Source organism: Equus caballus, chromosome 7, assembly GCF_041296265.1.
Source record: "Equus caballus isolate H_3958 breed thoroughbred chromosome 7, TB-T2T, whole genome shotgun sequence".
NCBI classification, from domain to species: Eukaryota; Metazoa; Chordata; class Mammalia; order Perissodactyla; family Equidae; genus Equus; species Equus caballus.
In genome coordinates this window covers 17795169-17812384 of record NC_091690.1, presented here as the reverse complement: position 1 = coordinate 17812384, position 17216 = coordinate 17795169, and the positions used below count along the sequence as shown (strand labels likewise).

Genomic DNA, 17216 nt, shown 5'->3' with positions numbered 1-17216 from the left:
GCCTCTCCTATATTAATGTTTAACAAATACCTATCCCCTGTTCTAAATTTTTATAGTCTCCAACTGCTTGCTTGTATTTTCTTCACAAACATATCAGGTACTTATCCTAACCAAGACAATCTGTTAGATACTGTGAAGATTATAAGAAAGTGAAGACACAACCTTCTGCCCTTGGTTGTTCATAATATTGGGGAACATTAAAAATTCTGATTTAAATAACTTTTTAAAAGAACAGCAAGACATAATGCCTGACTGAGTAGTATTTGCATCAGCTTCACTGAGTGACTAGCCAGTAATACACATAGGTAAGGTAGGAGTTTTTAATATATTTGCAGATCTTTGTAACCTTGGGGTAGGCAAGATTTCTTAGGATATACAAATCACTAACTGTAATTTTAAAAAGAAATAGGATTCCTTATATTTTAAAATGTCTGCTTATTAAAATCATCATTAAAGAAAACTAAAAGGCAAAACACCAACTTGGAGAAAATATTCATAATACATATATCTGGCAAAGAATTTGTATCCAGAGTATATAAAGAGCTCCTGCAAATCAGTAATAAAAAGATAAATCACCCATTTAAAAAAATGGGTGAAATCAATGGAACAGTCAAAAGAAGATATAGGAATGGCCAATAAGCCCATGAAACAATACTCAACATTATTTGTCATTTGGGAAATGAAAGTTAAGAATACGAGATGCCATTTCACATTCAATAGAATGGCTAAAATTAAAAAAATCTGACAACAGTTAATGTTGGTGAGGATGTGAAATAGCTAGAACTCTGAAAAATTGCTACTGGAGGATGTGAAATAGTAAGGCCAATTTCAAAAACTGACAGTTTATTACAAAGTTATGTATACACCTACCTTATAACCTAGCAGTTACTAGGTTTTTACCTAAAAGAAATAAATATGTTCACATATGTGTACAAAAACACTTACATAAGAATGTTCATAGCAGCTTTATTCATAGTAGACGAGCACTGAAAACAAACCAAATGTCCATCAACAAAAAGGAATAAACAAATTTTGACATAGTCGTAAAATAGAATACTACTGAACAATAAAAAAGGATGACCTACTAATATACATAGCAACATAGATACAAGTATGTTGCTCAGAGAAGTGAGGCACACAGACTGAGAAAGACAAACACCAGATGATTTCACTCGTGAAATATAAACAAACCCAGGGACAAAGAAAACAGTTCAGTGGTTACCAGAGGAAGGGGGTAGGGAGTGGGCACAGGGGTTGAAGGGGAGCACTTATGTGGTGACAGTTAAGAAATAATGTACAACTGAAGTCTCACATTGATGTAAACTATTATGAACTCAATTTAAAAAAAAGTGAGGCACAAAAGAATGCATATTGTATAATTCTATTAACATAAAGATCTAAAACAGGCAACACTAATTTATGCTGCTAGAAATCAGAAGTTGTTGCCTGAATGAGGGTAAGGGAAGTGATTTCCCAGGAGGAGGAATTCTCTAGAAAGGAGAATGGTGTGTGTGTGTGTGTTTGTGTATGAATTTCTTGGGTGATGGAAATGTCCTACAGTTTGATTTTGATTGGGGTGGTGGTTACACAATCCTGGATGCCTGGATAAAGATTTTCATTGTATTATTATTTACTATAACTGAAAACTAGAAAAAATTCAGACATCCAATGGTGGGAATTGGTTAAATTGTGGCATATTTATGCAAAGAAAAATATCTGTTACAAAGAGGCTCCTTTCTTTTAGAAAGATAGTGGATTAAACATTTAGTTTTGTACCCTACTACTAAAAAGACAGTATAGGGAATTTTCAAAAAGCATAACCCCACAAGGTCAAAAAAGAGAAGAGGACAGGACAGAAAAAAATTGGGAAGTTGAAATGGACAAGTAGTACCTGCCTTAGCAGTAGTACTGCCAGTAAAGGTAAAGCTCAGGTAAAAGCTACTTTACAACACAGAAATCCCAAGAGGCTGGGCACCAGTACTTCTGAAAGTAAGTGTAAAGATAGGGCTACAAACAGGATGATTAGGTGCAAAATTTAGGAAGTAGTTAAACTCCAGTATCTTCTCCCCATTCCACACTGCCCTCCAGAAACACTGTTGTCAGTCATAAACTCTCCCAGCAGGAAATCTAACTCACTGAAAAGAAAAAAAACTAAAACTACAGATGGTTCTGTAGGATTATTCTACAGCTTAGGTTTTAGTTGACAAGCTCTCTCCATTTGCGCAGAGTTCGCAGGTAGCTTTTGGCATGCTACTTTTAAATATGAGCAGATAAGCAAGGGTTGTCCAACATTTGAAGAAAGCATTTAATGTGAAGAGACCAAAGTAGACAGATAAAAGGGGTGAGATAGATTTCTATTGGAGGATCTAGAAAGCAGTGTACCATAAACTAATGTGAAGAAAGCCAATTAAGGAACATTATGAAACCAAACTCAAAGAAAAAGAGATCAGATCTGTGGTTACCAGAGGTGGGTGGTAGTGAGAGAATTGGATGAAGGGGGTCAAAAGGTACAAACTTCCAGTTATAGGATAAATATATACTGGGGATGTAATGTGCAAAACAACAAACATAGTTAACACTGCTGTATGGTATATTTGAAAGTGAAGAGTAGATTCTAAGTTCTCACGAGGAAGAAAACATTTTTTTCTTTTCCTTTTTTTGTGTCTATATGAGATAATGTTAACTACACTTACTCTGGTAATCATTTCACAATGTATATAGGTCACGTCATTATACTGGAAAACTTATACAGTGCTGTATGTCAAGTACAAAAAACAGCATGGTTTTATTTTGTATTTATATACATACATACAGTTCCTATGTTCATTTTATTTTAATGTTTGGGAATGTATTCACCAAAGTAATTAACTCTAGGAAGTAGAATTAGGGAGCACTTTGTATTTTCTTAGTCTGTTTTAATTTGCTTTAAAGGAGCATAGTGTTAGAAGAGGTTTTCTTGGAGGGGAATACTTCTGCATAAAAAGTCAAAAATATAAGATGTTCTCTAATTATATTGGTGGTCTTGAACCATATTAATTCAATTAGGATCACTCTTTCTTTTTGCAGAGTGAAATCCACATGTCTGAAGAAGCTATACAGGATATATTGGAACAGACAGAATCAGATCCAGCATTTCAGGCACTCTTTGATCTCTTTGACTATGGTAAGTAGACCATTTCTTCTAGGTAATTAGAAGAGAAAAGTTTCTACAATTTCTCTGGCAACTTAACCAGGGTGAAGCAACATTCTACAGAGCTCTTGATAAAAGTTCCTGTTTTCATTAAAGCAAACATTATATGGGGGGCTGGCCCCATGGCCAAGTGGTTAAGTTCGCGCGCTCCGCTGCAGGAGGCCCAGTGTTTCGTTGGTTTGAGTCCTTGGCGCGGACATGGCACTGCTCATCAAGCCACACTGAGGTGGCATCCCACATGCCACAACTAGAGGGACCCACAGTGAAGAGTATACAGCTATGTGCTGGGGTGCTTTGGGGAGAAAAAGGAAAAAATAAAATCTTTAAAGTAAAAAAAAGCAAACATTATATGGATATGAAAGGGTTTTTTATTGTTTTTGTCTGTCTGTTTTTTTTTTTCCTTAAAGAAATTTTAGCTGTAAAAATGGAGAACAATTTTGTGTTTTGTTTCTGTGGGCATTTTGGCCAGTCACTACAGTTGTACACACATACTAAACACAACTGGATAATACAAAAGGAATACAAAAAATTGGCTATTGCCCTCAATCTTATGGCCTAGTGCAGTAGTTCTCACAGTATAGTCTCCAAACCAGCAGTACCAACATTATCTGAGAACATGTTAAAAATGCAAATTCTTGGACCCTCCAAGTGATTCTGATATAGGCTAAAGTTTAAGAACTACCAGTCTGATGAAAAAACCATGTTTGTCAATGATATGTAAGGGAACATGTTAAAAACATCCGAAAGACCATAATTAAAACCAAAGTTTAGGAGACTGGCCCCGTGGCAGAGTGGTTAAGTTCGCACACTCTGCTGTGGCGGCCCAGGGTTTCGCCCGTTCGGACCCTGGTAATGGACATGGCGCCGCTCATTAGGCCATGCTGAGGCGGCATCCCACATGCCACAACTAGAAGGACCCACAACTAAATATATAACTATGTACTAGGGGGATTTGGGGAGGAAAAAAAAGAACACCAAAGTTTAACATTTGCTTGACAACTGTCAAGCTGTATTAATTGATGCTTATTTTTATTTTGGTCATTTAACTAATTGTTTCCCTATTCCCTTTTTAACAGGTAAAACAAAGAATAATAAAAATATGTCACAAGGCATTTCCAGTCAGCATATGGATACCAATCCCAATGTAGTCTTAGCAGATGAAACTAATCTAGCAGTTAAAGGTTCTTTTGAAACAGAAGAATCTGGTAAGAATTTGATTTTGTTGATATCATTAATCCAAATCCTAGTATCAGTCTCAAAGTTTCTAAGGCAGAAAATATTGTTTAATTTGGAAGCGGTTCAAATTATCACGTAGGTCATTTTTGTATTTCCAGTTTTCTCTCTTCATTAAAAAAAAAAATTACTCCCAAGCCTTTACTGCTTTAAAAGGTGAGTTTTTAATACTCGTTCTTCCTTGATGCAGTAGATTCTTAAAATGCACAATTTGGTATTAATAGTGTTGACCCATTTGACAAAAGTCTGTAATATTTAACATGATTTTTCTGAGGCACAAATTTGAATCCCTAATATGTAAGGTTGGTATGTGGTATTGATCATTCAGCTTAGCAGTCGAGTTTGGCTGACTACTCAGCATCCACAGCTCACTTATTTAGAGGAAATTATATACTGTAGTGATAGTCTGGAATTATGGATTTCATGAGGTTTGAGGTCATGTTCCTATGTGTCTACTAAGCCAGTTCTTTACATTTCTGCCTCTCATAGAGTACCAGTATGGCACGTAATTGGTCCACAGTAATTACGTATTGAATGAGGGAAGGCAGTGAATAGGTCCATCTTAGATCTTATAAGTATTTGCCACATTTTTTTAAATTATGTTTTTGTGAAATATGACACACGTACAAAGTGCACAGTAAAAATGTGTATAGCTCATTGAATTACAGTCAAGCAAAAACCCACATAACCAACTATCTCTCAAGTCAAAAGATAGAACACCGCCAGCAACACAGAAACCTCTGTTCATATCCCTTCCAAGTCACTGTTCCCTCCATCCCTCTTCCTCAGAGATAACCAGTATTCTGGCTTCTCTCCCATTATCCTGGTGTCTCACACTTCTTGCTGAACTTTATGCCTCTTTAATACAACCTCTGTCCATTTCTGTCTACAGCAAACTATGCCCAAATAATCTTTTGTGCTTATCTGTTTTTAAATGCCATTACCCCCACAAGGCCCCCCCAAAAACCTGATGGCTTCCAAGTTTCACATCATGTCTTCCTAAGAATAGTTTTGGAATATCTCAGACTATGTTCCTACTTTGAGTTCTCTGCCTACACCAAAGCTCAACCCTCCATTTCTTAGGCTGAATTATAGTGGGATGTGTCTTACTATATATTATGTGTGGAAGATTGCACTTCAGTTAAGCTTCATCCTGCACAAAATGAAACTTGAAATCCTATTTTCTCAAAGTCTTTCAGTTTCATTGAAACTGACTACACCCTGAATTTGTGTGGCCTGGATGAAATTTCCACTATCTCCCCACAGTAAGATTTGAATGTGCTCTATACCCAATAATATTTTACCAGTGTCACGTTAACAGAATTATGTGTTGGTCGATACACATTTTTCTAAGTTTTTCCTATATTTTTCATGTTGTTAATTGTTAATGTTTTCTGTCCTAAACTGTGAATGCTACATGACATATAGTCTACCAGTGCTGTGTCATTTTCTGAAACGCCCTTTTCTTCTTATACCAGCTCCTAGACATTTTTTAAGATCTCCTCATATAATACCTCTTTTATGACACTTTCTCACATCCCCTAGGCAGAAAGAAATGCCTTTTGTTCCTATACTATTACAATTTTTATCATGTTTTATTATGACTTTCTGTTCTATGTCTGCTTCCCTTACTAGACTGATCTCTCCAATGGCAGAGACTGGGTCATTCATCTTTATTTTGTTGTTGTTGTTGTTCTTGCTGAGGAAGGTTATCCCTAACCTTCCTCATCCCACGGAACTAACATCTGTGCCAGTCGTCCTCCACTTTATGTGGGTTGCTGCCACAGCATGGCTGAGTAGTGTAGGTCAGTGCCCAGGATCCAAACCCACAAACCCAGGCGACTGCAGCGGAGCATACCAAACTTAACCACTTATGCCATGGCGCTGGCCCAAATCTTTGTATGCCGGTACCAATCATATGGTTGACCTTCTGTAAATGTGTGTTGAATGTTAAACAGGGCACAGTAACATCAAATGTTAATCATGCAAAATGTACTTGGCCCTCTTTCGCCTTTAAGAATATATCAGTTGAAGTAAAGTGAATAGAAACAGTAAAAGTTAAGAAAAGTCAACTGTTCTGAAAAAAAGAAACAGAATGTTTGGTGCCAGTTTTTTATATACTGGTAAATATTAGGTGTTCTTAAACCTATATATTTTTTCCTTCCTTCCGTCATCTGTTTTCCAAGAAGCCTGAAAAACAATTTGGCACTTGTTTAAAAAGGCATCAGTAATAAAAGTGCCCATAAAGTTTTTGATGCTTAGAAAATGGGAAATATAGTTTATCAGACTTCCACTTACTGATATGTCAAAGATTAGTTACTTGCTTGGGAAAATAGGTTTTACAGAAAGATGACTATTTCAGAAGCTGTACATACTCACCATATCTTCCTACCATCCTTATATTTTGCAGGTGATCAATCTGGCCAACCCTCATTTTGCACATCCTATCAAAGTGAAGACACATCAAATCCTTTGAAGAATGGTAGCAACCCTGATGAGCTCAGACAGGAAGCCCAGGAACCTTTTTCCCATATAGGCTCTAGCATGCAGAAAAAGGCCTTTAAAACAGTTGGTGTACCTCCTGAACAGAAGTGTAACCTCGATATTACCTTTGAGTCTGTGCCTAACTTGAATGACTTTAACCAAAGAGTAAATTCTGATGCTGAATGTAATCAGCATTGTGCTGAATTATACACCAATCAGATGTCCACTGAAACTCAAATGGCTATGGAAGTTGAAAAGAATTCTTTGCCTCCCGGTGTGCCGAGTGAATCTCAGTTACAGCCTGATCAGTCTGATATACCAATAACGTCATTTGTTTCCCTTGGTGGTGAAACTAACAATGAAAACTTAATTCTCTCTGGTAAAAATTCTCAACTTTTATCCCCAAATATTCCATTAACTGGAAATCCATCTAAAAAAAGTCAATTTTGTGAAAGTTCTAATAATATAGGAAGACTTAAAACTAGTTTCCATGATTCCAAGTCACCAGATTCTAGAGAAATTCACCAGAGTAAAATTGAAATTAATAATGTATTAGCAGTTGCATCACAACAACTTTCAGATTGCCAAGATAATTCTTCCCTTCAAAGTAAAATATTACCTGTATCTGTTGAAAGTTCAGGTTTAAATGTATCTGAACAAGTAGAAATTCGTCTTGGAGGTTCAGTATCTTCAATGAAACAACCATCTAATGATTCATCATCTGTTGAGTTAAATCATGTGGAACATGAAACTCAGCCCTCCAAGTCTGAGAAAATTGCTTTGGATTCACAAGAGCCTTCATCTTCTATAAAAGAACATGGAGATAGTATTTTTCTCTCTTTAGGTGAAAATGATAACTGTGGGGAAGTAGCATTGATGCCTCCAGAAGGTAATCCTATAGAAGGGAGGCATTCTCTTCCCTCGGAATCCCTGTGTTCAATGGGAGATTCTCACGCTGAGTCCCAAAATACTAGTGATAAACCTGCTAGTGACAACTCAGCAGAGATAGATGCATCAAATATCGTCTCTCTGAAAATTATCATCAGTGATGATCCATTTGTTTCCTCAGATACTGAACTTAACAGTGCTGTTTCTAGTATCAGTGGAGAAAACTTGCCAACTATAATTTTGTCTTCTCCTGCTAAATCACCTGCCAAAAATGCAGAGTTAGTTAAATGCCTGTCTTCAGAAGAAACTGCAGGTACTATCACATCTGCTGAAGGAATAGGAGATTCAGCATCAATGGAACAGAGCCTTTTAGCACTCAAACCTGAAGACTCGGCAGTAAACAATACTCAGAATGAAGACAGCATTGCTTTTTCAGCCAGTGTTACACCATGTGTTTCCAAGGATGGAGGATACATACAGCTGATGCCAACTACAAGCACAACTTTTGGCAATTCAAATAACATTCTGATAGCTACCTGCATGACTGATCCAGCAGCCTTAGGAACAACTGTAAGTCAGTCTAATGTTGTGGTGTTGCCTGGAAATTCTGCACCTATGACTGCTCAACCTCCACCACCTCAGTTACAGACACCACCAAGGTCAAACAGTGTATTTGCTGTCAACCAGGCTGTGTCACCCAACTTTTCACAAGGTAACTTCACGAACAGTTGAAGTTAATTTCTCTGGAATGGGATCTAATTTCTCTTAAGTGTGCAGCTGTTGGCTAGGAGGTAATAAACCATGGATAGATAGTATGAGAAAAGATTCTGAAATTTGTGATGATGCCTCCTCTTTACTCTAGCTAATTAATTCAGTCAAACCTTTTTTTAAACCTTTTTGTATGCTCTGGAATTCAGTGGTTTAATTTTTTACTTTTTTCTTTCCACAGTTACTTCCCAGTCCATGTGCTAAGATACAAAAAAGAGAGAAAAGAAAGACTAATTCATCAAAAAGTTGTATACCTACTAAAACCCAATGTTGTGGGAAATTTTTTTAAAAATAGCTATTATAGTCTTAGTTTTCAAGGAATTTTTTTATCTATTTGGAGAGACTTTTAAGACACAACTTGAAACCCTTTGTAATTTCTGTCTTCCACCTTCCAGAATTGATCTGTGTCTTTAGAATTCTTTGGTTATAGGGCCACTTGTGGCATTTATTGCATGCCATTTTGTATGTAGTTAGTGATTGACATGCCTGTCATATTAGTCATTCTTGATTGTATCTTCCTTGAAGATAGAACTTATGGCACATTTATCCACATTTTCTTATATATTGGTTCCCAAGCTCCTTTACTCTCTTGTTTTACATTATAGGCATGCAATAAAATCTGATTAAATATCATCAATTAAATATTAATTATTAAGCCTGATGGATCTGTTCCAAGTGCTATTTAAGATAAAGAAAGAGTCAGAATTGGTAGAGAATGTGGGACTTGAGCTGAAACTTAGAGAAATAAGGTAGTATTTGGAATAGAAGGAAGGAAGTCTAAGCAGCACAAGTTTAGGGAGGTATTTGAGTGACCAAAGTAGGTGTTCATGGAAGTGAGGTGATCAACTTGACAGGCGCAGTTAGTGAGTGTATTAGGAAAAGATTCATTTCCAGGGCAAGGCTAAATTATGATACCCAGAGACTATATTGTTGACTTCCAAGGACCATAAGAGCATTATAATTTTCCCTCGTAGTTTTGACTAACTGCTCACTTTTCTGGACCCTTTTTGACCAATACCATTAAGCTAACAGGTTGGGGTTGTGAGCAAACCTTGGGCTGTTAACATTCATTTGGGACCCGTAAGATTCAGACTCGAAACTTTCACCGCCAGTTTTCTGATCAGTTTCACTATTCTTTCTAGAAGAATCAAGATATAACTACAGTATGGTCTCCTGGCTATAGAGTCTTACGCTCATTCATGACATTTACCTTGAGTAAATGTGATAAGACTACTAACCTTGCTGTTATTTCTAAATTAATTTTTTTAAAGGAGAGTTACTTAAAAGGAAAAGGGATTATACTTTTATAGAATTTATTTCAAATTAATAATTACTTTGGTGTCTTGTGTTTATGAGTGAAAATCTTATTTTATTGTGAATTGGTTTTTTTAGGATCTGCCATCATAATAGCTTCTCCAGTCCAACCTGTACTGCAAGGAATGGTGGGAATGATCCCTGTATCTGTGGTTGGACAGAACGGAAATACCTTTTCTGCTCCTCCTCGGCAGGTAAGATTTGTGAACTCAAAATGGCGCGGTGACACTTTTCAAACATAGTGTAATTAATAGCTTCTTCTCTTCTAGGTCCTTCATATGCCTTTGGCAGCACCTGTATGCAATAGAAGTATCCCTCAATTCCCCATCCCTCCAAAATCTCAGAAGACTCAGGGCCTAAGAAACAAGCCTGGTACAGGTACATTTTAAAGTTTGCAAATGTCACCTTTATGTCTGTGTATTCATTTGTTTGCAGCAACACCAGTATTTTCTTTTTGAATACCTATACCATTCCTAACAGGTGATTGTCTAACCTTTGCTGAAAGTTTTTTGCAGTATTTAAAACAAAAAGACAAATGGAACAAAATAGAGTTTAGGAAGTGACCATGTATTTATAGGAACTTGTATGTGGTAGCGGTAGCATCAGAAGTCAGAGGGGATAGGATGGATTATTTAATAAGTGGAATTTATTGGCTATTATATATATTATATAGGAGAAAGTTAGATCCCTTCCTCATACCGTATACAAAGGTGAACTACAGGAGGATTAGAGACCTAAAGGTGAAAAGCAAAACAATTAAACAATAAAAGAAAATGTAAGATAATATCTTAGTGACAGTGGGATAAAAGAATTACTTTTAAAAAATGAAAAATGCATAATTTATAAATGGAAAAATTTAATAGTGCTGACTACTCAAAATTAAAGATTTCTGTTCAACAAAAAACATGTACAAAGTAACACCAGATTTTCATTCAGGGCCTTAATGAATGTTACACCTAGTTCTCAGACTTCTCTACCTCTAACTTTTCCATCTTCCTGAGTAACAGAATGCCCATGTTGTTAACCTACCTAACACCCTAACCCTTAGAATTCTTTGACCCCTTCCACTTCTAAGTCTTTAATCTTCACTTTCAGCCAACTTCTCTATAGCTTCAACTTTAATTGTTCACCTCTTCTTATTAGACCTATAAAATTTTTAAAGGCCAATAACCTCTATCAAAATACTCTCATTTCCATATATCCATTGAATCTCTCTTCAACCAATAAGAACTCCTATTAATTGAGTCCTCATCTTTTCATCTGAACTTTAAGTTTCTTTCTGGATTCACTTCCTTCCCTATCCAAGCTAGACCCCACAATCTACCACATCAGCCACTTGTCCAGGTACTCTTAAGCAACTTCATATCTGCATTCTTCTACCATACCCACTTGCTACCTTCCAGCCCTGGATCTGTCCAACCAACCATCTCTGCCTTTATACCTGGGCTTCTTAGCATCGCTTTAGAAGTGGTGCCATTTGATACTACTTAAAAATTTCTCACACTCACTACCATTTAGCAATCATTTTAAATGTCTACCTATCTTCTTTCTCTCCCATCCCCCCTTCAAACTATTCCAGACTTTCACAGCTCTTCTCAAATCTGTCTAGTCCCTATCCTTCTCACTCTAGGCCAATGATTTTTCTCTCCCAGCTTATTAATAGGACACTCCATTTTTTCATATCATTCCCATTTAGTATGTACCTGTTCTACTTCTAAAATCATTCTAACCTTTTTCTTTCTTTCTTAGAGGAATAATCATCTCATGCTTTCTAAGGCTAATGCAGTCTACCTGTGCTCTAGATTCTATCTTCTATAGGTCTTCAACTTTTCTTTATGGCTCCTTCCCTCTCTGTCTGTAAAGTTCCTTAGGTTTGTGTCACCTGCCAACCCTTTATCTCCAACCCCTCTTATCTCCCATTCCTTCTTCATGCACATTATTATTGTCTTTTCTCATGTTTCCACTAAATCTGTTTAAACTGACATCACCAGTGGCCTCCTAATATTGCCATATACATTGGATGTTTCCCATCCTTACCTTACTTTACTTCCTTCTAACTGTTGATACTATTGGTGGCTTCTAGAACCACCACTAAACTAATACGCACCTCTCTTTCTAACTTTATGTAACTCAGGACCTTCCAACTCTATATATGTAAGTCTCACCTCTTCTTCCTCAAAGACCTGCTCTGCCTTCTTTTTCCCCCTTGGTTAATGTCACCACTGATTCGTCCTTTACCCTTCATATCCATGTAAATGCCCATTACTGTCTCTAAGATCTTCGTCATCTCTTACCTGGAATATTTATAGCCAACTAACTAGAATGCCTGTTTCCAGTTTTCTTTCTTCTCTAGTCTATCATCTACGCTACTGCCAGAGTCACTTCCTAAAACATAAATCTACCATGCTTCTTTCCTATTTAAAACTCTTAAGGATTCTCTATGAAACCTTTTGCATAATACACAAGGTCCTTCATGATCTCATCTTTGCTGTGATTTCTATCTTCATATCTTGCTGATCTCCCACATAAACTCAGAAGTTCATGGAAATTAAAGTATGGCTATTAAAACTCCAGAGCATGCATTATGAGTGACATAGGCTTGCAATTATGACAGTTAAATGGGCAAAATTTTAAAACAGGCATATTATATTGCTTTCTTTAAGTAACTTTCTGGATCGAAGTAGTACTTTTAAGTGCCATACTGATCATTGTAATTTGTAGATCCAAAGACTGGATTCATAATATTTGACTAAAGTTGAAGCAAGTCATTTGTTTCATATCTGTATTTCCTCTGTAAAATGAATGAGTGACTGTCTTGTGTATATTACAAAGCTGCTTTTTAAACTCAGTATGTGAAAGTATTTTGTTTGTATATTAGCTATAATTTAAAAATTTTTCTCATGATGTGTGACACTGTGGTCTGTTCCATTTTCTTTCAGAGGAATATACTCTTTCTAGGATGTTTTCCTTTTCTAATTAATTCATTTATAATTCTAGGAAAGCAGGTAAATAATTTGGTGGATTCATCAAGTCATTTAGTTGGATGTCATGCACAAAGGTGAGCATAAAAGTAGTTTCTATCATAGATTATTTGAATGCTCGGATTAAAACCAAAGTTTCTTTATATTGCTAAAAAAAATTTTTTTTTTTTTGTAGAACTGAAGTTTCTGACAAGAATATGGCCACAGATCTTGGAAAAAAATTGGAGGAAATCACAGTTCCCTTCTCAGTAGAGAGTCTAGTTCCAATTAGCAAACCGTTTGAAAGCCACAGGCGTGTGCTCTGTTTTGATAGCACTGCTTCTCCTGTGGCAAATACACAGGGGACAAACCATAAGATGGTGTCTCAAAACAAGGAAAAGAATGATATTTCATTTCTTAATCTTGACTCCCCCATTGTGTCCTCCACCTTAAAACCCCCTTCTAATAATGCTCTCAAAAGAGAAAGAGAGAAACCTGTGCCTAAGATTTTAGCTAAATCAGAAACTGCCATTGGCCGACATACCACCATAAAAGAAACTCAGTCAGAAAAGAAAATTTCACCAACAGAAATTGTACTTGAATCTTTCCATAAAGCAACAGCTAATAAGGAAAATGAATTATGCAGCGATGTGGAAAGGCAGAAAAGTCTAGAAACTTCAAAACTAACTAATGGGCAGCAAAATGGCAGTTTACGGAATGAGAAAACTGTAACTTCGCTCCAAGAACTAACCAAAAAACAAGGCACATCCTCAAACAGTAAAAATGTCATTTCAGTAGGTACAGCTGTGAAGGATCTAAAACAAGAACAAACCAGATCTACCAGTTCTTTGGTTAACCCACTAACCAAACATTCCACAGAAATGTTACAGGATGGTCAGTTGCACAGCCCAGTAAATAGGCTCACTGAAAGTACTGATTTACCTGTACCCCGGATATCTGGCTCAGGGGCAGCAGAAAAACACAAAGAGGAGCCTACAGATGGTATCAAAGTCCCCTCTAGTAGACGTTTTGGTGAAGACGGTAGCACACCCAAAGTAATGGTCCCTCCTGTCACTCCAGACTTGCCTGCCTGCAGCCCTGCCAGTGAAACAGGAAGTGAAAACAGTGTAAACATGGCTGCCCATACATTAATGATTCTCTCCAGAGCTGCCATCTCTAGGACTACTACAGCAACTCCTCTAAAAGACAATACACAGCAATTTAGAGCATCTTCAAGGAGCACCACAAAAAAACGGAAAATTGAGGAATTAGATGAGCGTGAGCGAAACTCCCGTACTTCTAATAAAAGTCTTGCAAATTCATCAATACCAATGAAAAAGAAGAAAATTAAGGCAAGTTTGAAAGTCTTAGTCTCAAAACCACACCTTTTCCCTTCCTTCAGTGCTCAGATTAGAGATCTCAGGATTTTTTTGCCAGAGCTACCTAACAACATTCTGGTCAAACAGGTTTGAGTTTTGATTGACAAAATACGTTCTGTAGCAGTATCTCTCTGCCAGTGAGGTACTCAGAAATTGTCTGGGTGAAACACAGCATTTTCAAAAGAATTACTAAGGCATTTATTTATAAACATCTTTCCTGAGAAAAGGTTTTTGTTTCTGTCATGGTAGGACCCAAGTTTGTTTGAGGGGGACGATGACATAAGGCACAGAAGACTGGGAAGCCACTATTGTGTGTGGAATTATCAAGTAAAAAACTACTTTAAAACCCCTGTATCTTTGGGTTTTTTCACATGTCCTGCCATTTCTTCCATAGGCTCTTACAGATGTTCCTCTGTTGGAGCAGTGTAAACATAAATTTACCTGTTCTTTCTTTAACCATGATTATCTGTAGAAAGGCAGTGCAGGGATAGCATTGATAAATGAAACCCATTTTTCCTGAATCTGTTTAGCCATTTAGTACGTGGATTGAGTAGAAAGAAAGGGTTTAAAAGGTCATAAAGGGAGTATGGCATCAGGGAAAGAATCTTGGCTTCGCTGCCATGCAAGCCTGGGTTTGAATCCTGCATCTCCTACTCAGTGGTTCAGCTGCATCGTTTGATGTGAGGTTACCACACATCTTACCTAATGGCCGTGAGGACTAAACGTAGTGTTTTTATAGTGCCTGGTCTAGATTAAGTGTTTGGAACTTGAAAAGTACCTGTTACTCTTAAAATCTTAGTAAAGCTATGTAAGGTTCATGGTTTTGGCAATAAAGACCACCGTATAGAAAGCGTATTCTATCTTTTCTCATTCAGCATTCATACACTCTGGATTTGTATCATGTCTTTTGCCCTAAACTAATGTTGAAATACCATTGAAGTATATTTTATTAACCTTGGATTTATAAAACTTGTCTCTGCTTCTCTCTATAACTAAAATTGTAATGAACTAAAAACTTGTGGCAAAAATTTTAGTAGTATATGGAAGAACCCGATATAAGGTTCTAAGTGACTTAAAGTTTTTTGGCCTTGTTTGAGTTCAATATGTTAACTTAGGTTTGTTTTTTCTTTCTTCTTTTTCTTTCTTTTTTTGTTTTTGACAGAAAAAGAAGCTCCCCAGTTCATTTCCAGCTGGAATGGATGTGGATAAATTTTTGTTATCATTGCATTATGATGAGTAAACATTCTGAACATATAAGAACAGCAGCTGTTTAAAACTCGTATCCCTTAAACTGTGAGTGTAGGGAATGAGATGTTGACAAAATCTGAAAGCATGACCTGCACTTTTACTGTACTGAAATTTCACTTTATATCTAAATCATGCTGTTTCTGAAGCAGCTTCCTAGTTTGTAAATAGATTTACCTGGTATATTTTTATTTTGGAAAAAAAAATTTGCAGAAATGTAAGTAAAGCCAATCTGCAAAACTGTATAGCTTTGACAATTGCATATTGTAAATATTGTGTAAATCTTGTTGAAATAGAGGTTAAATCAACCTAATGTTCTTACACTGTGTTTTTTGACTTCTTATGATCCTTGATGCTGAGGCTTATTCATCTGGAATAGTTTTTTGCTTTTGGGAAGAAAGTGATACTTTTCCTTGTAAACTGCCTCCAGTAACTATCCAACAAGATATTCAAAGACATAGCCACTAAGTGATAACCACCTGAAATGATAGTAAAGTGACAATTTGGATTTTTTCTAGAGTGAATACTTTACCATCCCTTCTTATAATTGCAGTAAAGATTATATTCCTGAAGTTTTACACTTTAACTGCCTCTGGTCATTCTGATCTCTTTGTTTTAGAGAGAATTTTATAAATCATCTGAGTGTTCTGATCTTTTGTTTATAACTTTCAACATCTTTTACAGAACTTTAAGTGTTTAGACTATTGAGCCATAAAAAGTTTGGTTATGTAGTAGAGATTTCTTGGTATGTATATACTTTTTCCCTAAATACTGGGGATTTAAAGAATTGCACTAATTCCTAGAACCTCTTCCACAGTAGTGACCAGTGCACATTTAATTTAAATCTTGTATTCTATGTTCAGGCTTGTGTGGAGGATTATCTTCTGGTGTCCTTTTAGAAAGCCATGTCCATCATAAGATGTAAAAAGAGAAATCATAGTTTTATATTTTAATTTAGTTTCTCCTAAAATGGGCTGTGTTAAATAACTATATCTATACTTAGATACAGTGCATTGTCTCTGTGCCCCTTAAAGTGTTATGAAGAGTTACTCTCAAAAAGTCCTTAAGGAGAATGAAAGAGGTGCCTTCTTTGTATTAGACTCACTTACATCAGTCAAGTTGAAGAATTGGTTTAAACCTTTAAATGAGAACAGAAATTATAATCAGTACCTGACCAATTGTGCCTAGATATTAAAGTATTTACTTGTACTCTTAAGTGCTTTCTGTTTGGTTAAATATCAGTATGTTAAGGTTTTTTCCTACAGGTGTATATATTGTTAAAGAGTCATCTTCCTCGACCTTTCTTTGTTTTTTTTTTACTGGGCCTTTAAAAAACTAAATCCATCCTACTCTTACACAGCATTTCTCAGTGTAGAAATCACGTCTTAATTGTTGAACGTTACTGCAGAAATTTGTGTTGTAAGAAATTTTTATGATGTGGCAGTGCTCTATTCCTAAGGAACTAATTATCGTACAGTTAATGTTTATTTAACTCAAAAGTTGATACTGTATTACAGTTAGGTTTGAATAAATATTTTCATTAACTTCACAAGTTTGAATTCCTTCATATTGGCAATCATTCTCGTTTAGATGCTTTGATCAAATTCCTTTGCAAATCAATTCTTGCTTTTTCGGAAATTCACATAATGCTGAAAATTACAGATTGTCTTCTCATTCAATTAATATGTATTTATAAGTGCTAAGTACTAAGAATTTATGTACAAACAAAATAAGTTCACCCTCTCCAGGATTCTT

At 36.2% G+C, this 17216-nt stretch overlaps 1 protein-coding gene across 1 annotated transcript in view; it reads left to right on the top strand.

Moving 5' to 3' along the window:
- NPAT (nuclear protein, coactivator of histone transcription) overlaps positions 1 to 17013 on the top strand; it is a 51918-nt gene extending 34905 nt beyond the window's left edge. The window contains exons 11-18 of the mRNA XM_014741300.3: positions 3067 to 3163; positions 4267 to 4395; positions 6834 to 8507; positions 9956 to 10071; positions 10147 to 10255; positions 12875 to 12935; positions 13034 to 14189; positions 15379 to 17013. Of these exons, the coding sequence (XP_014596786.2) occupies positions 3067 to 3163; positions 4267 to 4395; positions 6834 to 8507; positions 9956 to 10071; positions 10147 to 10255; positions 12875 to 12935; positions 13034 to 14189; positions 15379 to 15456 (3420 nt within the window). The 3' untranslated portion in view covers positions 15457 to 17013. The remainder of the gene's footprint in view (positions 1 to 3066; positions 3164 to 4266; positions 4396 to 6833; positions 8508 to 9955; positions 10072 to 10146; positions 10256 to 12874; positions 12936 to 13033; positions 14190 to 15378) is intronic.
- The last annotated feature ends 203 nt before the right edge of the window (positions 17014 to 17216 follow it).